The sequence below is a fragment of the Aspergillus ochraceoroseus genome (genome assembly GCF_002846915.1).
Source record: "Aspergillus ochraceoroseus IBT 24754 chromosome Unknown P175scaffold_1, whole genome shotgun sequence".
Lineage (NCBI taxonomy): Eukaryota > Fungi > Ascomycota > Eurotiomycetes > Eurotiales > Aspergillaceae > Aspergillus > Aspergillus ochraceoroseus.
Window position 1 is genome coordinate 2,708,387 of NW_024468476.1, and position 16,318 is coordinate 2,724,704.

The 16,318-nt window shown below is 49.0% G+C and overlaps 7 protein-coding genes across 7 annotated transcripts; 4 read left to right on the forward strand and 3 right to left on the reverse strand.

Annotated features, from left to right (window-relative positions):
• Nucleotides 1-189: 189 nt before the first annotated feature.
• Nucleotides 190-1,753, forward strand: P175DRAFT_0513496 (queuosine 5'-phosphate N-glycosylase/hydrolase; the record flags this gene model as incomplete). The annotated part of the gene is made up of 4 exons (XM_040898757.1): nucleotides 190-607; nucleotides 696-850; nucleotides 906-1,137; nucleotides 1,200-1,753. 4 exons carry the CDS (start codon nucleotides 190-192, stop codon nucleotides 1,634-1,636), a joined length of 1,242 nt encoding a protein of 413 aa, XP_040755929.1. The 3' UTR covers nucleotides 1,637-1,753.
• Nucleotides 1,754-2,091: 338 nt separating this feature from the next.
• Nucleotides 2,092-3,505, reverse strand: P175DRAFT_0404501 (uncharacterized protein; the record flags this gene model as incomplete). The annotated part of the gene is made up of 2 exons (XM_040893010.1): nucleotides 2,092-3,232; nucleotides 3,321-3,505. Coding segments are annotated over 2 exons (1,326 nt in total), but the record flags the coding sequence as incomplete, so codon positions are not given.
• Nucleotides 3,506-3,820: 315 nt separating this feature from the next.
• cyp5 (putative peptidyl-prolyl cis-trans isomerase) lies at nucleotides 3,821-5,057 on the forward strand. The gene is made up of 3 exons (XM_040896329.1): nucleotides 3,821-3,880; nucleotides 3,949-4,014; nucleotides 4,114-5,057. The coding sequence occupies exons 1-3, from the start codon at nucleotides 3,869-3,871 to the stop codon at nucleotides 4,672-4,674; spliced, it is 639 nt and encodes a 212-aa protein (XP_040755931.1). The 5' UTR covers nucleotides 3,821-3,868; the 3' UTR covers nucleotides 4,675-5,057.
• Nucleotides 5,058-5,181: 124 nt separating this feature from the next.
• Nucleotides 5,182-7,009, reverse strand: zpr1 (zinc finger-containing protein ZPR1). Its single transcript, XM_040894459.1, has 2 exons — nucleotides 6,732-7,009; nucleotides 5,182-6,673 (listed from the first exon to the last, which is right to left on the reverse strand). Exons 1-2 carry the CDS (start codon nucleotides 6,858-6,860, stop codon nucleotides 5,393-5,395), a joined length of 1,410 nt encoding a protein of 469 aa, XP_040755932.1. The 5' UTR covers nucleotides 6,861-7,009; the 3' UTR covers nucleotides 5,182-5,392.
• Nucleotides 7,010-7,626: 617 nt separating this feature from the next.
• Nucleotides 7,627-8,600, forward strand: P175DRAFT_0528033 (uncharacterized protein; the record flags this gene model as incomplete). Its single annotated transcript, XM_040899575.1, has 6 exons — nucleotides 7,627-7,784; nucleotides 7,831-7,970; nucleotides 8,057-8,084; nucleotides 8,168-8,203; nucleotides 8,264-8,302; nucleotides 8,366-8,600. The coding sequence occupies 6 exons, from the start codon at nucleotides 7,627-7,629 to the stop codon at nucleotides 8,598-8,600; spliced, it is 636 nt and encodes a 211-aa protein (XP_040755933.1).
• Nucleotides 8,601-9,514: 914 nt separating this feature from the next.
• P175DRAFT_039537 (RTP1/Tango6 family protein) lies at nucleotides 9,515-13,434 on the forward strand. Its single transcript, XM_040892980.1, has 3 exons — nucleotides 9,515-9,693; nucleotides 9,755-10,337; nucleotides 10,386-13,434. Exons 1-3 carry the CDS (start codon nucleotides 9,621-9,623, stop codon nucleotides 13,180-13,182), a joined length of 3,453 nt encoding a protein of 1,150 aa, XP_040755934.1. The 5' UTR covers nucleotides 9,515-9,620; the 3' UTR covers nucleotides 13,183-13,434.
• Nucleotides 13,290-16,173, reverse strand: P175DRAFT_0470744 (RNA lariat debranching enzyme). Its single transcript, XM_040895050.1, has 3 exons — nucleotides 15,913-16,173; nucleotides 15,739-15,840; nucleotides 13,290-15,686 (listed from the first exon to the last, which is right to left on the reverse strand). Exons 1-3 carry the CDS (start codon nucleotides 15,958-15,960, stop codon nucleotides 13,686-13,688), a joined length of 2,151 nt encoding a protein of 716 aa, XP_040755935.1. The 5' UTR covers nucleotides 15,961-16,173; the 3' UTR covers nucleotides 13,290-13,685.
• Nucleotides 16,174-16,318: the final 145 nt, after the last annotated feature.

Here is a 16,318-nt window from a genome sequence, read left to right on the forward strand (position 1 = left end):
CAGTCCTTCCATTGCACTAATAGCCTCTCTCGGATTAATTTCTCTGTTCCAAAAAAAAGTTGTGCCTAATTTTTTCTTCATATTTCTCATATTCATTCAATAGCTTTTCAAGGGGGGGACTTCGTTTTGTGCGTCTCGTTTAAGCTGGCAAGGGAGGGAGTCGACAATATAACATCACCATCCACAGACATGTCGGATGACGAAGTAGACCACGAGTTGATCGCTCTGCTTCGGAAATCTCTCGGGCTTGGAGGAGGAGCTGCAAATCCTCGCGCTGCAGAGACAAAAGTCCTGGAAAATGCGCAATTCATTTTTGATAATGCCATCGATGTTGCCCTAGATCCCGCGAAAACCAAGGCTGCCGCAGAGACCATATGGCGTCTAATGCAGAAGAAGAAGTACTCAACACACACCTGGACGGAGCATGAATTACACCCGAAAACCAAAGATGAAAGCACTGTAGCCTTTATCTTCACTATGGATCTGCTGAACTTCAGCTTTTGGTCGGAGCTCTCGGAAGGGAAGCGATTCGCGATTGAGTATCGCGGAAAGACGTGGACTGGTTACTGGAGCTTGGTAGCTGCTTTGCAAAGAGCCTTGGATGAAGGTATGTCCTTCTCTTTTACCTCTATTTTAGTGCACATCTTCTTGGGAAAAGGGGGGGGGGGATTACAGTTTACTGACCTACGACTCAGATATCCCCATCACTGATCCAGAGTTCTGGACGGACGAGGAGGCATGCACCGAAGACGTGATCAAACATGTTTTCCGCTCTGCGACGGACGAGGAGATTCCACTCCTACAGGAGCGGATACAGTGCCTTCGTGAAGCCGGGCGAGTTCTGTGCACAGTATGCCACTCCTGCTCTGACTATCTGCGTCCCCCAACTAACAGCCCTACGCCAGGATTTCGATGGCAGCTTTACTAATTGCATCTACAACGCGAATAACTCCGCAGCCGCTCTTGTAAATCTTCTTGCAGAGAGCTTCTCTTGTTTCCGCGACGAGACAACCTTCCATGGACGAAGAGTGCGCCTCTACAAGAGGGCTCAGATCTTAATTGCGGATCTATGGGCCTGCTTTAACGGAGAGAGCTATGGTGAATTTCGCGACATTGACAAGATCACAATGTTTGCAGGTATGACCTTCTACAACTGCCGACAATCGTCCATGCCTGCAGTATCTAATCACGAGTCCCAGACTATCGCATACCCCAAATGCTCCACCACCTGGGGTGCCTGCTGTACTCCCCCCCCCTGGAAAGCGCCATCCGCAGTCGCAAAGTGCTCCCAAGCGGATCCACCTGGGAAGTCGAACTACGCGGGACAAGTATCTGGTGCGTCGAGCTCATCAGACGGGAAATCGAGCAGAAACACCCAGAAGTCAAGCTCCTGCAAACCAATGGAAATCCACACTCCAATGGACTCCCGCAATCCAACCACAATGACACCGAGACAGCACCGCCACAAAACGGCTCGGCACACAAACATTCGAAGCAAAACAGCGCGAGCAAACCCCACAACACCGGCATTAATGCAATTCTCATAGATTTCTTTCTTTACGACACAATAAAGGAACTAGAGCTAGACGGAGAAGAATCCATCCCCCATCACCGGACCAGGAGTATCTGGTATTAAAGTTAGAGAGCATAATCGTTGCTTTGCTTCATCGCTCGGGATTTTGTTATACCCCTTCACGACACAGCGTGCGATATTTCATATATGGATTGAGTTTTTTTTTTTTTTTTTTTTTTTTTTTCTCTTTCCAGGTTTCTGCATTTGGTTTTGGGCTCCTCTACTTTATAGATTGTTCCCACGTCCCTTTTGACCCCTCTGCGCTGGCAGCAGAGATTCTTGCGCTAAGACGTGCAGTCAACCGCTGGGCAAATCAGTGTCTGGGCGCTTGTCCCTGAGAAGACTCCCTCATACTGGTTCATTTCTATCATGATAAACAAGATATAGATAGAGAGAGAGAGAGAGAGAGAGAGATGTATGTATATAAATAGAGATAAAACTCTAGCGGTCCATCATCGCAAATCCAGGGTATCATATTCAAATTTTCATCCTATGTATAAGCAGGCTCAAGCCCCAGCAGCAGCTTCTATCTGCTCAATCCGAGCAATGATATCGGCCTTCCACGCCGCGTAGTCTTCCCTCCGCTCAGCACTCAACCAATCCACCCGATCTTGCATCATTGTCCCCAAGCCAGGAAGAAGCCCACGTCTCGCGGAATCCCTCGAGAGAAATGCCCCGCGGTCAGTCTTCTGTCGCTTGTTACTACGAGCCCCTCCATTCTCTTCCTCGCCATGTTCTGAGAGATACTCATCATCCCCGTCCAGTTCCCCGGCTTGCGGGATATTTTCGAACCACTCCTTGCCACTAGCCCAGGTATGTTCCATGATGAGAGCGATCCACTGATCGACATCTTCGCGGTATCTTCGCTCAGTAGATGGAAGACCCAGGCTCATGAGGGCAGTTTGACGCATCTCTGAAAACGTCTTTTTGTCCATTTTGCGGGATTCGTCGTGTGAGGATTCGGTTGGTTGTCGGCGCCGTGCGAGAACAAGGAAATATATGGCGACGATAAGGGTATTGATTATCTCAATAAAATCATCGTCGGCGTCTTTGTCTTTCGTTGCGATGACGGGTTCGAGGAACTCTGTGGTTTCCTCGTCGAAGGTCGCGCTGGCGTTGGAGATGAAGTAAAGAATCGATGATACACCGGCAAATATGTGCGGTGGTAGTGCTCTAGAGACAGGAGGGCGTGACCATGTGCTCATGCGCGGTGCTGGTGTGGAAAGTGTCTTGCAAACTGTTCGGATTGAAACCATTGTCCACTCCGGTGCGTCGGGGATTTTGGTCGCGGCAGAAATGCCATTCTGTGGGAACTTGATGGTTCTTTGAGGTGTGCGTGATGATGATGATGATGGCACGTCCGTGCTTGTAGTTGCTTTCTTCAAGGGTGTAGGCTTGCTCGGGGTATTCTCGAGCCCCCGCGGCGTCCCAATGATCTTGGAAGGTGTAGTTCCTGTCACCCTTGATTGCCTTGTGGGAGTTAATGGCACAGATCCAGATCGGGAAGGTGTTCCAGGAGCCGAAGCAGTTCCTAAACGTTTCGGGCTTGATATGCTAGGCGTAAGGGATCGGTCAAGGAAAGAGTAAAGCTTCTTGTAAACCCGTGGAGGACATGGTGGATGGCCAAGGAGAGGAGGTAGTTTTAGTGCGCGCGTAAGTCTACAACGCAGAGACTAGTTAGCTGAATTGCATGAAACTTATTGATTTCCTAATCCCCCGCATCAGTGTGATATACAGATAACCATACCTCTTACAGGCTATTTCAGCGCACGCAAATGGGCGTGCGATTTCCTCATCGGGTTTGAGACTCGAAGAAAAGCTTCGCGACTGCGCGACGAGCGATACAGCCAGGCTTAGCAGTTCTTGCGGGATATCTTGCGCATGTGTAGGTAGGAGCGTTGCCAATGCCTGTTCTACAGGCCTATTGTTCATCTTGTTTTAGTTCGAAGTGACTGGCTTGTTCGATGGGAAAAGCTGAGCGAGTTTCTGAAGCGAGAAAAGTTGGAGAGCTAAAAAAGCAGCCAAACGGCGTGGTATTCCGCAAATACCCAGAAAATCCTTTCTCTGGGGCTGACTGGATCAGTATATTTATGAGAAATAGAATATTCAAACCAGCTTGAAGATGATTGAAGGGGTTGCGAGAAGTTCTTCAGGCGCTCCGACATCATTTATGTAGTGTCATGTGACCGGCGGCGGTCTCGAAGTTCCGCGCGGAGAGCTTCAATCGTCCACTCCTCCTCGCTATCGGATTGTTGTCGCTGTCTCCATTAGATACGTCTTCATTGCATTTGCAATATGTCTGTTACAGTGAGTCTTCTCTTGTTTTATCTGATCTGTTCAATCCCTTCCAGAAGCTAACGTCATCTCCATGAAAGCTCCATACCACACAAGGAGACCTGAAGGTCGAGCTTTTCTGCGAAGCAGTGCCCCAGACAGCAGAAGTATGTCATCTACAAGCTATTTTCCTGTTCCCTTATTCTGCCCCATATTCATACCCTTCAAAATTATCGCCCGTCAATTTTAACCCAGCATCCCCTCAGAACTTCATCGCTCTCTGCGCAAGCGGCGCATACAACAATACCCCATTCCACCGTCTCGTCCCCGGCTTCATGATTCAAGGCGGCGATATCTCTCTTGGCCCCGCCGCAACCACCTCGAGCGAAGGCATAAAACCCATGCTCCCCTTCGAAGACATCCCCAAAGGTGGCACCTCAATTTACCACCCCTCAGCTTTGAACCAAGAAATCCAGCTCCCCGCCCTACGGCACAACACGCGGGGGATTCTCTCCATGGCCTCTCGACCCGTCAAGAACCAGACGGCTCCCGGTTCTCAAGGCGCTACAGGCGCCACAATTAACGGCAGCCAGTTCTTCGTTACTTTTGCCGCCGCGCCGCATCTAGACGGAGCCAGCACGGTCTTTGGGAAAGTCCTAAACCTCACGGCGCAGGATGAGGGTGGGGACATCTTAACGAAGCTAGAGAAGGCGAATGTCAAGATCGATAAAAAGGGGAGGGTGGTGCAGCCCAAGGATGGTGAAACGGAGTACGAGGCCTTGCGGATCAACAGCGTAACGATACATGCCAACCCGTTCGCTAAGTGAGCGAATCCCTCATAAACCTCTCGCGTTCTGTACGCCCCGGTACCTTGTTTTCGCCACGCTCCTGAGGTGAGGCCACGAGGAAAGTGCCGTGAGGAAAACCATGACTTCCAAGGGCTCCAAAAATTGTGCGCCAGCGAAATCTGCGTACTTGGGTAGAAGTTTAAATACGCAGACAGTTCACCCCTGCAGTATTTCAGTACTGACTTCGATCCGATTCTATCCATATAAGAAATGCTAATTAAAAGGCAATTCTCACGAAGAACGACTTTATACGGGCAAGGCTGTCAAGCAGCTTGGTTTATCCAAAAAAAAAAAATTTACGATGTTTATGACCCTATTTGCCTAGAAATCTTGCGAGCTGTCAAACAAAATTTAGAACGTTGGTAGAAATTCATTTTCTATGATCATGGTAGTCCCAATATCCAAGGAGAAACTTTTCTATACCGCCACGAATAAGAAAAATATAGACAAGAAATGCATAAATACCACTCCCTCCCAGCTCCATGCAAAAAAAAAAAAAAATAAAAAAAAACAAGGATATCGAAAGAAAGAAAGAAAAGAAGAAGAAGAAAGAAATTCAACCCCCAACGAATTCAGATAAGGTACCTCCACGCAAACCAAGAAGATATCGTATCACGCAAGGTCATTAGAATCAAACATCATAAATCGAAGAAAAAAAATGCCGAGAGTAGTGTTCTCTATATGGAGTATCGATAGATCAAGACTTGTTTTCGACATTCTCCTCAGTTGTCTTCGTTTCTTTGCTTTCTTCATCCTCCTCATAACCTGTGACCTTCATATCATTCAATCCCAGGTCCTCTTCCTCCTCCTCTGTACGGGTATATTCCTCAGTGGTGATTTGTCGATCAGGAGCTGGAGCGCACAAATCCTGGATATAACTGTTGGCCATAGGGTCCTCCAGCGTAATGACGAATTTCATATCACCGCTAATTGCGGAATCGAGACGCTTGAAGAAGCGCTCCCATTTGTCTTTATCGGATTCCGCCATGCTGTCGCCTCCGCTTTGTGTGGTGTCATCAATGTCGTAAATCTGACCACGGAGCTGGTCACGAATTTCTGTGAGAAGGCCTTCCACGGTAGTGAATCGACCGCCTAGGGTGCCAGGCTGCACCACGACTTCGAGCTCGTCACTGTAGAGAGCACAGGTGTCAGACTTGAGAATGTCGCGGTGAAGATCCACAGTGTTCTCCACACTAAGTGTGATGCGCTTTCCCTTGTCAGGCACTGCACCACCGGTTTTCACGTCGCTAGACCGGTATCCGCAGTGATCACAGACATTGCTCCAGATAAAAACTTCCTTGAAGTACGGGATATCAACCTTCTGCATGTTGACCACACAACCCTTCGAACAAGCAGGACACTCAGCAGGCAGACTGTACACCTTTCCATCAACAATGTCGAGATCCTCAGGCATGCCAGCGGCTTCGTGCTTCATAGCTTCTTCATCAGCAGCAATTCCAAGTTCCTCATTCTGTTCACGGGTACGAGCATAATCACTGCGTCTGTACTTGCGTCCCGTATCATGAGTAGTGGGCGCAATCCAAGAGTTACCAGTAGGGTCATCCAGAGACACACTGAACGGGAAGCCCTCTCTATCCAAGATCTTCTGTAGGCTATTGATAATGGGGACCAGGGCGTCGTGAAGTTCGGGCGCCTGCTCTTTCCGCAGCTCCTGCTCACCAGATAGAGATTCATGGATCTTCTGGATTACACCCTCCACAGTAGTCAGCTGGCTCTCACCCTTAGGCATCTCAATACCCAGGGATTCAACCTTGAAGATGGAAACATCGCTCCGAATAACCTGGCGCTGGAGATCATCCTCGTTCTCAACATCAAGTGTGTACTTCGCACCCTTCTCCTGAATCTGACCGGCGGACTTGACCGAGTTGTCTTTGAAGTGGCAGTGTTCGCATTCAAAGGATTCGAGGATAATGTCGCGGAAGAAAGGGACTCTAAGGAGAAGCAGTCGGGTAACTCCCTAAAATTCAAGTTAGATTTTTGTTGGGCATAACTGATTCAGTATAAGCAAAGCATACGTTATCATGGCAGTTCATGCATAGACTTTCGATCTGCATAACACCAGTTTCTTCATCTCTCTCAACAAGATCTCCCGGCTTCTGGAATTGGGATTCCTCCTGGACAACGACCTGGTCATCTGCGGACATTTTGACACGATTGGTGTATATACAGGTGATACGCGGGGTCAAAATTAGAGAAATAGCTGTAACTGAGTAAATGAAAGAAGTAATAGAGGATGTAATGGTACTTTATATTTGGTAGAAACCCAACAAAAGCGAAAGAAAGAAGAAAAAAAGTAGTATGACGGAATGTTCCTGGACTTTCTACCCTGTGGCGGGGCAATTTTTTTTTTCTTTGCTTTGGAGGGGTTCCGCTGGCAGCGTTAGTCAGCCCACTATACAACACTTGGTTATGCTCGAGCTCGAGCTCGAGGTATCAATTACTAGGTAGTACTTTACATAAACTATCAGGTCAAAACAATATACTATCACTACTACCTTAACCGGTGCTTGTTACCTAGGTATAATTCACCAGGCAGCGACAAGGGGCGAAGATCACAATTTAGAATGAAGAAGCACATAGTGGTCACTCTTTCCATTCAAAGATACCTTCTAAATGGCTGCCTAGTGTTACCTACAGATCTGGGTTAGTATATATAATTGTCCAGTTCACTTCCGCTCCATCCATCTCTCATTCCACAACTCCACCCGGCTACAAAAAGATGCCATGACAGACACGGGGCATATGCCACTCAGCATATGCCAATGCCACCATTAGGTACTTATAGCGTCCAGTATAGCTATTAGGCTATACAGTATGATTTCTCCTTTGAATGATTTGACCTTTGTCATGTGCTGATCATCTAAACAGGTTTAACGCGTTGAGGGAGTGCGAACCATTCTAAAAACAACGATGAAAAGCCTCTGGCTAGTGGAGGCCAACGCGCCACCACTGAAAAAAGGTGGGCGTTACGTTACGCCTTCCAAGGTGAAACGGCCTTGGTTGTCAAATAGTGACAACCAAGTGCGCGAGCACTGTCTGCGCCCTCTACCACACGGGCTGCCCTTGGTGTAAGCTTTGAAGATCTACAGTCGGAATTTCAAAAACCTCACCTAGTACTGAGAGGGGGTTCGAGTGGGCACGCAGGGTGCGGGAAAGGGGGCAAAATGTGGATTTCTTCGTGACGAAGATATCTGCGCAGCTGTACAATACAGCGGACAGGGATCATTTTAACATTGACTGGACTGGCCAACCATGTAAGTCGCTAGACATGCGCATTTTGCAACCAACCATGCCTCATGGATCAACTGGCCCAGCCACGTGTGTGCGTGAACATACTTAGGTAGTTCCCGCCACTCCCCGCCGTCGCGGTAGGCCGCGCAAAACCCGTTGCCTGCCTATAGTCAGGCCTGTCGTCGCTGCTTAACTAGCGGCGAACGCTGTTCCCTCCTAGATGGGGGGACACCACCTTGCGTGCGCTGTGCGCGCGGTAAGAGAGGGACGAAAGGCTATATTAAGGTAGTTACGACAGTACCTAACCCGACCTTAGGTACTGTGGAAAGAGCGAAGGAGATCAGGGGGCAACCACGTGACCCTAGTGACCACATCAACCTCTCCTGCCCCTCCCCATCCTCAACACAACACGTGTAAGAGCATGTGATTCGGGCAACATGTCTGGCGGGGCTGCTGGCGTTGCGGCCTGTGCTAGGTGGACTTATGCCACCGAGATCTTCATTCGACGCCTTAAGACCGAAGATCAGACAGAGAGGTTGTTGCGGTCTATCAATCGCAACATTTTTCGGCTGCTTAATGTGCAGCGGGTTGGGGCCGGTATGGTGGAGTTAGAGGATGATGATGAGGAGATTTGGGAAGGTTACGATGAATAGGAGGGTTATCGACGTCGCTGCGATGGCGCCTGTTGTTCCTGTTACCACATAGTGACCACGCCTACCTGCTCACAGTCCTTAGCTTAGCTTAGCTTAGTCTAGCTGGCTTAGGGCTGGGGGTCCCTACTGAATATATGCTAGTTGGCTTGCGGTTAAGCCTTATCTCAAGATGGGAGATAGTTGTCACGGCGTGCACTAGGTGCACTGGTGCCAAGGTAATTAATTACTAGGTATATAAGGTAGGATTCAGGCAGATTAGATATCAGGTCTGATCATAATGACCTTTTGGTCCAATGGTTTAGACATGTTGCCCGAATCACATGCTCTTACAACACGCATGTCATAGAATCACAGTTTTATCCAAAGTCTTTTGTTTGGGAGCAGAGTTGCTCTATATAGTCCTTATCATCATCTATATCTTACCTTGTCATCAGTACCTAATGGCTGCCAAATCAACCGACCAATCAGGAAGCGAGACAGCACGGGGACATCGGGCTTCCGCCAGAATCGCCGCCATTGCCGCGCAGCGAGCGCGCTTACAGAAACCCGGAACGGAGTAACCCTCGGCGTGGGTCGAGAATTACTTTTCTACAGTGGAAGGAGCAGCCAAGAAATAGGCAGTCACATAACAGACACTACAACACCGACTTCCCTACCCACCCCAAAACCAAGTTCTTACATAGATGTCCTAGGTAGTTTTTCGCAGATGGGAATAGCCACCGTAGTTCTATCCAATTCGTTCGTTTTACTGGTATTGAAGCAATTTATGGGGATACAGCTCACCGTTCTACTCACGCCGAGCTGTATCCCCTCCGTAGTTAGTTAGGTAACCAACCAAAGTAGATTAGTAAACCCGGAACATTGATTATTCCGGCCAAATCATGTGCATCATGTCATTAGTAGTCTATCAAAAATTTGTAGATCTGTAATCAGCCCCAGGCTTCACTTTATTCTGCGATAATCAAGTTGTAACCGAAAAATGAGAGTATCAGGGGTTCATTAGCACACTAGGCGATTGAGATGGGTTGTCCGCTCCGCATCAAGGAGGCTTTTGCTGCAGCAAGCGAGTTTCTCGGCCCGGTTCTTCAACGAGGCACGCAAACCTCAATTATTATTATGCATTGTGGCCTAGATGTGTGCTGACTGAATTTAAGAGGAACTGCAGAAATCTCGCGGAGACTCACTTATAGCGATCTTGAATAGGAATTTACCTGGACCCTCTTTGGACGATGCATCCACTAGAGCAAACGTCATTGGCAAAGCATTGGACTTGCTATGTCAGATCCATGTAGCCTTTGTTTCTCCAGTAAATGAGTCAAATAAAGACCTGGAGGAGTATGAAACCGCTGAAAATGCTGGTTTGGAGGATGCCAAACGGCGCCGCATACTCCACACTCTTCTGGACCTGATTTCCTTGGAAGGAATCTATCCATCACTCTCATCAGGGGTAGGAATTCCTCTTCAGCAGAGGGTAATATCTGTCCTCCCAGCCGGCGTGATTGCCCAACAGCAAGCTCCCGTGCATGAAACCCCCCAGGATGAATCTCTTCTCTGCCACATACTACTGGGACTCTCCGACATTATATTTGATGAGCGTCCTAGCATCCAGCCTGTGATCCGGGGCCGAATCCTCAGCGACATCGTCAGTGTGGCATCAGATTTAGGCTATAACCCAGGGATTGTAACCGACGATAGGCAGCCTCGATATCGTCATATTCTCTCAAAGGTCGTCGAAGAGTATGTATATGTGACACCGTGTGGCTTGCAAGTACTAACACCTCCTAGAACTCCTAGCGCGATCTTACTCTCGACTTTGTCCGCTTTTCTGCAGGCAAACCCTGCCTCATGGTTCAAGTTAGTCATCTCCGGCCTCTTATCAAGAGTCCCATTGCGGGACAATGGAGTGTTACAGACGATTATCTTTCTGGCATCGCAATTTGCACCCTCCCTTGGACAAGAACCTAACGCACAAGCTTCTAATGGCCCACATATTACTGTGAATGCCATAATGCATGCGTCGCGTCTTCTTTCTTCAGTGCCACAAGATATGGACCCCACCAATTACTTCACCGTCATTGGACCACAACTGTTGTCTCTGATTGATGGCGATGATCCGGATTTGAGAAAGGCCGCTGCTTATATTGTTGGGAATGGAATTCTTGGAAAGAGGGCTTACGGGGCGCCTGGGACTATCGGACACTCAATATTCCTGGAGCCTATATTCAAAACCATAACAGGGACTCTGGATGGTCCTTCTAGGAAGTATATGCTATCAATAGATAGCACCCAAGATCATTGCTCAGGGCAAATTTTGTCGTGTGAATGGGAGGTAATGCGAGCGATTGACAGGTTGAAAACACTGGTCCTTCAACCCCCAAACCCTGGACTTGTCAAGAGAGTCGTGTTCCCTGTCCTTCTTCCCCTCTGGGGATTGGCTTGTTTTACTACGGAGGAGGAAAATGTGCCTCTCCATGAGGATGTCATGACGGTACTACAGACATACTTTGGCATTTCCGTTGGGTTGCCTCCTTTGCAAAAAATCATCGACAATTTTCTGTGGGATGGTGGCCCGACATGGACTTATGGGACAGATTCCGCAAACAAGATTTTGCTGCAAAACCGCACTGAAGCGAGACCTGGAAAGGATTTGGTGAGCCTGGTCGATACGCTTCAGTCTCGGGCTAAGTTATTCAGGAGCCTACTGGATGCTGACCCCAGCCGCGAGGAGCGCACGGGAGAAGTTTTCCTCTACGTGAGCGAAAACTGGCTAGTGAAGTCTTCAGCGGACGCCCAACCGTTGCACAAGCTACAGCTTGTGCCCGATGAGGATGATTCTGAGATTATAATACGGAAGTTGACAAGCGCTAAGCTAGCAGAGACGCTGTTGGATAATTTTAAGGACACTCTCTCCCGTCGTCCTCTCAAGGTCCTCGAGCTTATCAAGCAAATAATAGATGGTGAATTGAATGATGCAAAAACGCGAAGCCGGAACAGTGTAGAGAATGTTTCCCCAAAGGTCTCTTTGTCTTCGTTGGCCAATATTGTGCCCTCACATCAAGTTGGAGAAGACACATCTGCTGAGCCGGAATCCACTCAATCACTTTCAGTTGTACTTAGTTTGCTTTCCACAATCCTCGCATCCCCCGAGTTTGCAGTGTCGAATGAAACCAGCGAGCTTCTGGAAAATATTAAGGGAAAGCTAGATGAGCTACTTCCATACCTGCCTCCATCACTTTCAAAATCGGGCACAACATCATCAATGCTCCTTGAAATCCAACTTGCAAGCCCTGAACAGCAAGAATCTGGGACAAAAGGCCCTGAGATACCGGATTTCGAAACCCACCGCCGCGCTCTAGCCAACCTCAATTCAGACCTTCCCCCTGTACAAGCAGAAGGATTCTCCCTTCTCTCAGATTTGATCAAGAAAGCCTCCCCAATTCTTGATATACCATCAACATTAACCCTTCTCCTATCCATAATTACGGACTCCTCAGAAGCAGCCTCCAACGACGAGTTCATCTACCTAAACGCAATCAAGCTAATTGGCGCCCTAGCGTCAAGACATCCACGCACCGTCGTAAAAACACTGATGGACCGGTACATCGACAGGAGCGAAAACGCAAGTCTCGATCAGAGACTGAAGATTGGAGAATCCCTCCTCCGCACCGTGCAAGACCTCGACGAAGCTCTAGCTGGAGAAACGGCAAAAATCCTAGGCGATGGCCTTATCACCGTTGCAGGACGTCGTGCACACAAACCACAAGCACAAAAAGCCCGCAAACAAGCCCTGGACCGAGAAAAGCGGAGAAAAGGGCGTGAGGAACGACCGACACCAGACGCCGCCGTGCCTCCAGGGTGGAAATTCTCGTCCTCACCTCTACCATCATCGTCCTCCAACGCCGAGGAAGACATACATGATTCAGACTCCGAATCAGAGACACCAGAGCAAGCCGCAAGATCTGCGAATATCATTTCCGCGTGGGCGGCAGGCGCTTCCCAAGATCAGGAGCCGGATGATCTGCGAATCCGTGCATCTGCGCTCTCCATCCTCGCCACCGCAGTGCAAACCAACCTGCTCGGACTGGGTCCATCGATCGTTTCATCTGCCGTGGATCTCGCACTCGCAACACTGACCCTAGAACCAGATGACGAGTCCGCAATCCTCAGACGCGCGAGTGCGGTTCTCCTCCTTGATATATTGAAAGCGCTTGATAGCGCCCGCGAAACCCGCGGAAGTCAAAACCTGGGTTTCGGATTCTCCCTTATGGAGGAGAGGTCGGCTGCCCCAGAAAACGGGAGAGGACCTGCCACGATTGGGAATATTTCTCACATGCTGCGCACGCTTGCGGGCGTGGAAAGTCGGGAGACGGATACGATTGTTCGTGGCCATATCCGGGTGCTGACGGAGAGTTTGGAGGCTTGGGTTGAGAAGTCTCTTCTTTGGGGGATTGGCGATCAAGCCGCGGCGATGCGAGGCAACGAGCCCCGGTTTGGCCTAGGGGATCAGATTGCGGGACTTCGGCTTGACCCGTTAGCTGGGAGGAGCGAAGGCAGCCGGCCTAGGATTGAAGAAATTGAGTAATTTCAAACGGTTATCAAGACCCTATGGGCTCAAACCCAGAGACAGAAAGCCATAGGGATGGTATTATTCAGTTTACATACGGACTAACTCATTGAATTTTGGTATTCATCCCATCTCTAGCCTTAAGTTGATGTAATACAAAGAAGAAAGAAAAGTACATTACTTAGTTATTTCCCAGTAGGCGTAATTAGTCATTTTGGATCGATCACCTGGATGACCGACTATTTTGCTGCGTTTTTCAGCCCGTAGTATACATCATCTGTTGGAAGATGTGCACCCACTGCTCACAAAATTGAAAAAAAAAAAGAAGCCTAGCCAGTAGGCAAGGACAAAACAAAAATACGAAACACAACGTAGGCAAGTCAAGTCCCAGTATTCTCCAGTCCTTCTCCGGCCAGCGGTATTGGAAAGAAATGGAGAGACAGAGAAAAGAGACCAAACGGGCCATGTATGAAATCAAGTAGCACAGAGACGTTGCAGATTTCATCTATCAAAGATGAAAACTAGCGACGTCCTCCGCGTCCACGGCCACGACTGCCATAGCCACCTCGACCATGTCCGCGTCCGCCTCCACCTCCGCCTGCACCACGGCCACCGAACCCGCCGCGGCGTCCTTGGAATCGGTTCATATTTCCACCTTGGTCAGCGCACGGGCGCGGGCCAATATCCATACGGGCCTGTCGTTGTTCATCACTGAGGTGGAATTTATTTTCGATTCCAATCAGATCGCAGAAAGTCGCAGTCTGGGGGTTGTTATACTCAATGGGGCCTTGATCAGTTGTGATAGGAACCGAAGGGTCATAGAATGGTGCGGTTGGAGTGAAGTTCTCCGGAACGTCTAGTTTTTTTGGTTTGACGACATGCTCCTCGATCCATTTTTCTTCTTCGATGATTTGAGGCCTGTAAATTGCGTCGCCCTTATCTGGAGATGGTCTGGCAGAGGGATCGCCAAGATGGAGATCTTGAGCGAAGACGCGGGTAATTGCTAGCCATTCTTTGTCGTACTGAAGGCGGAACGGACGCTCAAATTGGGCGCCTTCTTGGTCGGAGATGGCGTTGATCTCGATCAATTGGAGGAAGTCGCGTTTCGGGAGGCATTTGTCCAGTGCAAGGAAGTTGGTGACTACGTTGGAGATGGCCTCTGGGAAAGGTGCGTTGACTGGAGCAGAAGAGGCTTGGGGACGCGCAAAGCTAGCGGGAAGTTGGTTTCGAAGCTCTTGGGATACACCAATTTCGCTGTGTTGTGGTTCTTTAGGGACTTCTTCGGGTTCGCTGGGGGTCTTGTCTGCAGTGGGGTTGGCCAGAGGGGCCTCAGTCTCCGGCTCTTGATCGGAGTCGCTGTCAAGATCGAGTTCAATCTCGTCTGAATTCCTGACAGGCTGGGGATCATGTTCGGTCTTCTGCTTTTTGCTCTCGCGAGTTTCCGCGTCTCTGCTTGTTTCGATACCAGGCAACTTTCGACCGAATCCATCCTCATCAAGGTCAATCTTCCGCCAAGTTAGATTGTGCTGCATATTCAAGGCGGCTTCTTGGTTTGTCTTGTGTTCCGACAAGAATCGAGAATTTTCAGCAACTTCATTTTTGGCGGCTACCTCGTGAAAATTTTGCCATGCCGAAAGCTTGCTCTTGGTGGTGACGGGCGCGCCCTGCATTGATACTTCTTCTGTCACTTTGGATTCTGATACAGGGTCTGCGGGCAAATTCTCATTTCCTTGGCGCATGGGATGTTCGCCAGTCGGTGGATTTCGTTCATCATCGTTGGGAAAGATAGGAGCAATATACTTCGGACGATCGTTCGCAGTGTCGCCGGAGTTTGTAGGTTCTTCTTCACCCAGCACCATGGAGGTGAAAGTAGTACCATCCAAGCCAAATGAGTGCGGAGCAGCATTCTGTTGTCCCTGTACAGCATGAGGTGCATGCTGGACGGAGGCAACGAATCTCACGTGAAGGTGCGCGGAAAACCAGTAAGCAGGGCGCAAGCGGTCCAAAGCGTATCTGGCAGCTTGGCTGCCCAGCTTGCCGTTCTGAGAGTCTGCACGGAACAGAGGTTTCTGGCGGAAAAGCCGTTCATAATCCCCAGAGTACTCAACTTTACTCGGCCAATCATGCGACAATCCGATGTCAACCTGGGAGCGGATCTGAAGAAGCTTGCGAACATCAAGTTCCCGAATGTGGTAAATGCTATGAATGTCATCGCGGTTGTAGGGTATTCTCTCAAAGTGTGGCTTTCTGTAGTCATAGCCTTTCCAAATTCCAGACATGGCAGCAATCCGAACCGGACCGCAGCGAAGAACATTTGCCGCACCCATGAAGTAGATGTTAGGCGCAGCCCAGCCGCCGTAATAAAGCTCAAAGAGATGGCTACTGGCTTCATGGTTACCGGCAATAAAAATGGTCAAGTAAGGAGCAGTCCTTTTCCCACTATAGTACTCGTGAAAATCGCCCAACTCTTTGTACTTCTGCGGTACAGACATGCAGGCCATATCATTTGAGTTTCGAACAGCCTACCGTTTTGTTAGAAATAAGACTAGAGAATGACCCGGGAAACAAAATTACCTGGAAATCGCCTCCTATAATCAGCAGATCAACACCATCCCAACCTTTCAAAGCGGCAGCCTTTTCAACGGAGGCGTAGATATCGTGAAGACAGCCATGACCCTAGGGAGCTACCATGTCAGTCCTATCAAGAAAACAGAAGGAATTAATGGTACAGAGAGGCCAAGAACATACACAACCCTCCACAGCAATACGGATAGATGAGGAATTGGACGAGGACATTTTCGACTCTCCTAACCAGCGCCTGAAAAGGTCGCGGAAACGAGATATGTAGTAAATATGGCCCTCAACTAGGACACACCTTTTGAGAAGAGGAGAAAGTGAGAAGAATAAACAAGAGGAACGAAGACCACAAAGAGTGCATAAAAGGAAGAAAAGGTAGTGTTTGAAGAGGGATGGGAAGCGAGCAGGATAGAGTGAATGAATGAAGCTATGGTGGTTGTGTTTCTAGTCTGTGGTCTGTGGCTGGGCAGGATTTTTTTTATCAGATCCGCCCCGGAGTTTTTTCTTCGACTGTGCAACCGCGCCTCATACATGGCTTTGTTTACCTCTTACTACCACTACCGCTTGTGATCCTGGG

Coding starts and splice junctions, on each gene's coding strand:
- cyp5 (XM_040896329.1), top strand. Junction 4,015..4,113: donor CAGTGCCCCAGACAGCAGAA/GTATGTCATCTA, acceptor GCATCCCCTCAG/AACTTCATCGCTCTCTGCGC.
- zpr1 (XM_040894459.1), bottom strand. CDS start 6,860: ATGTCCGCAGATGACCAGGTCGTTGTCCAGGAGGAATCCCAATTCCAG. Junction 6,674..6,731: donor GCATGAACTGCCATGATAAC/GTATGCTTTGCT, acceptor CTTGAATTTTAG/GGAGTTACCCGACTGCTTCT.
- P175DRAFT_039537 (XM_040892980.1), top strand. CDS start 9,621: ATGGGTTGTCCGCTCCGCATCAAGGAGGCTTTTGCTGCAGCAAGCGAG. Junction 9,694..9,754: donor CGGCCCGGTTCTTCAACGAG/GCACGCAAACCT, acceptor ACTGAATTTAAG/AGGAACTGCAGAAATCTCGC. Junction 10,338..10,385: donor CTCTCAAAGGTCGTCGAAGA/GTATGTATATGT, acceptor AACACCTCCTAG/AACTCCTAGCGCGATCTTAC.
- P175DRAFT_0470744 (XM_040895050.1), bottom strand. CDS start 15,960: ATGTCCTCGTCCAATTCCTCATCTATCCGTATTGCTGTGGAGGGTTGT. Junction 15,841..15,912: donor GTATTGCTGTGGAGGGTTGT/GTATGTTCTTGG, acceptor GTAGCTCCCTAG/GGTCATGGCTGTCTTCACGA. Junction 15,687..15,738: donor TTATAGGAGGCGATTTCCAG/GTAATTTTGTTT, acceptor ACAAAACGGTAG/GCTGTTCGAAACTCAAATGA.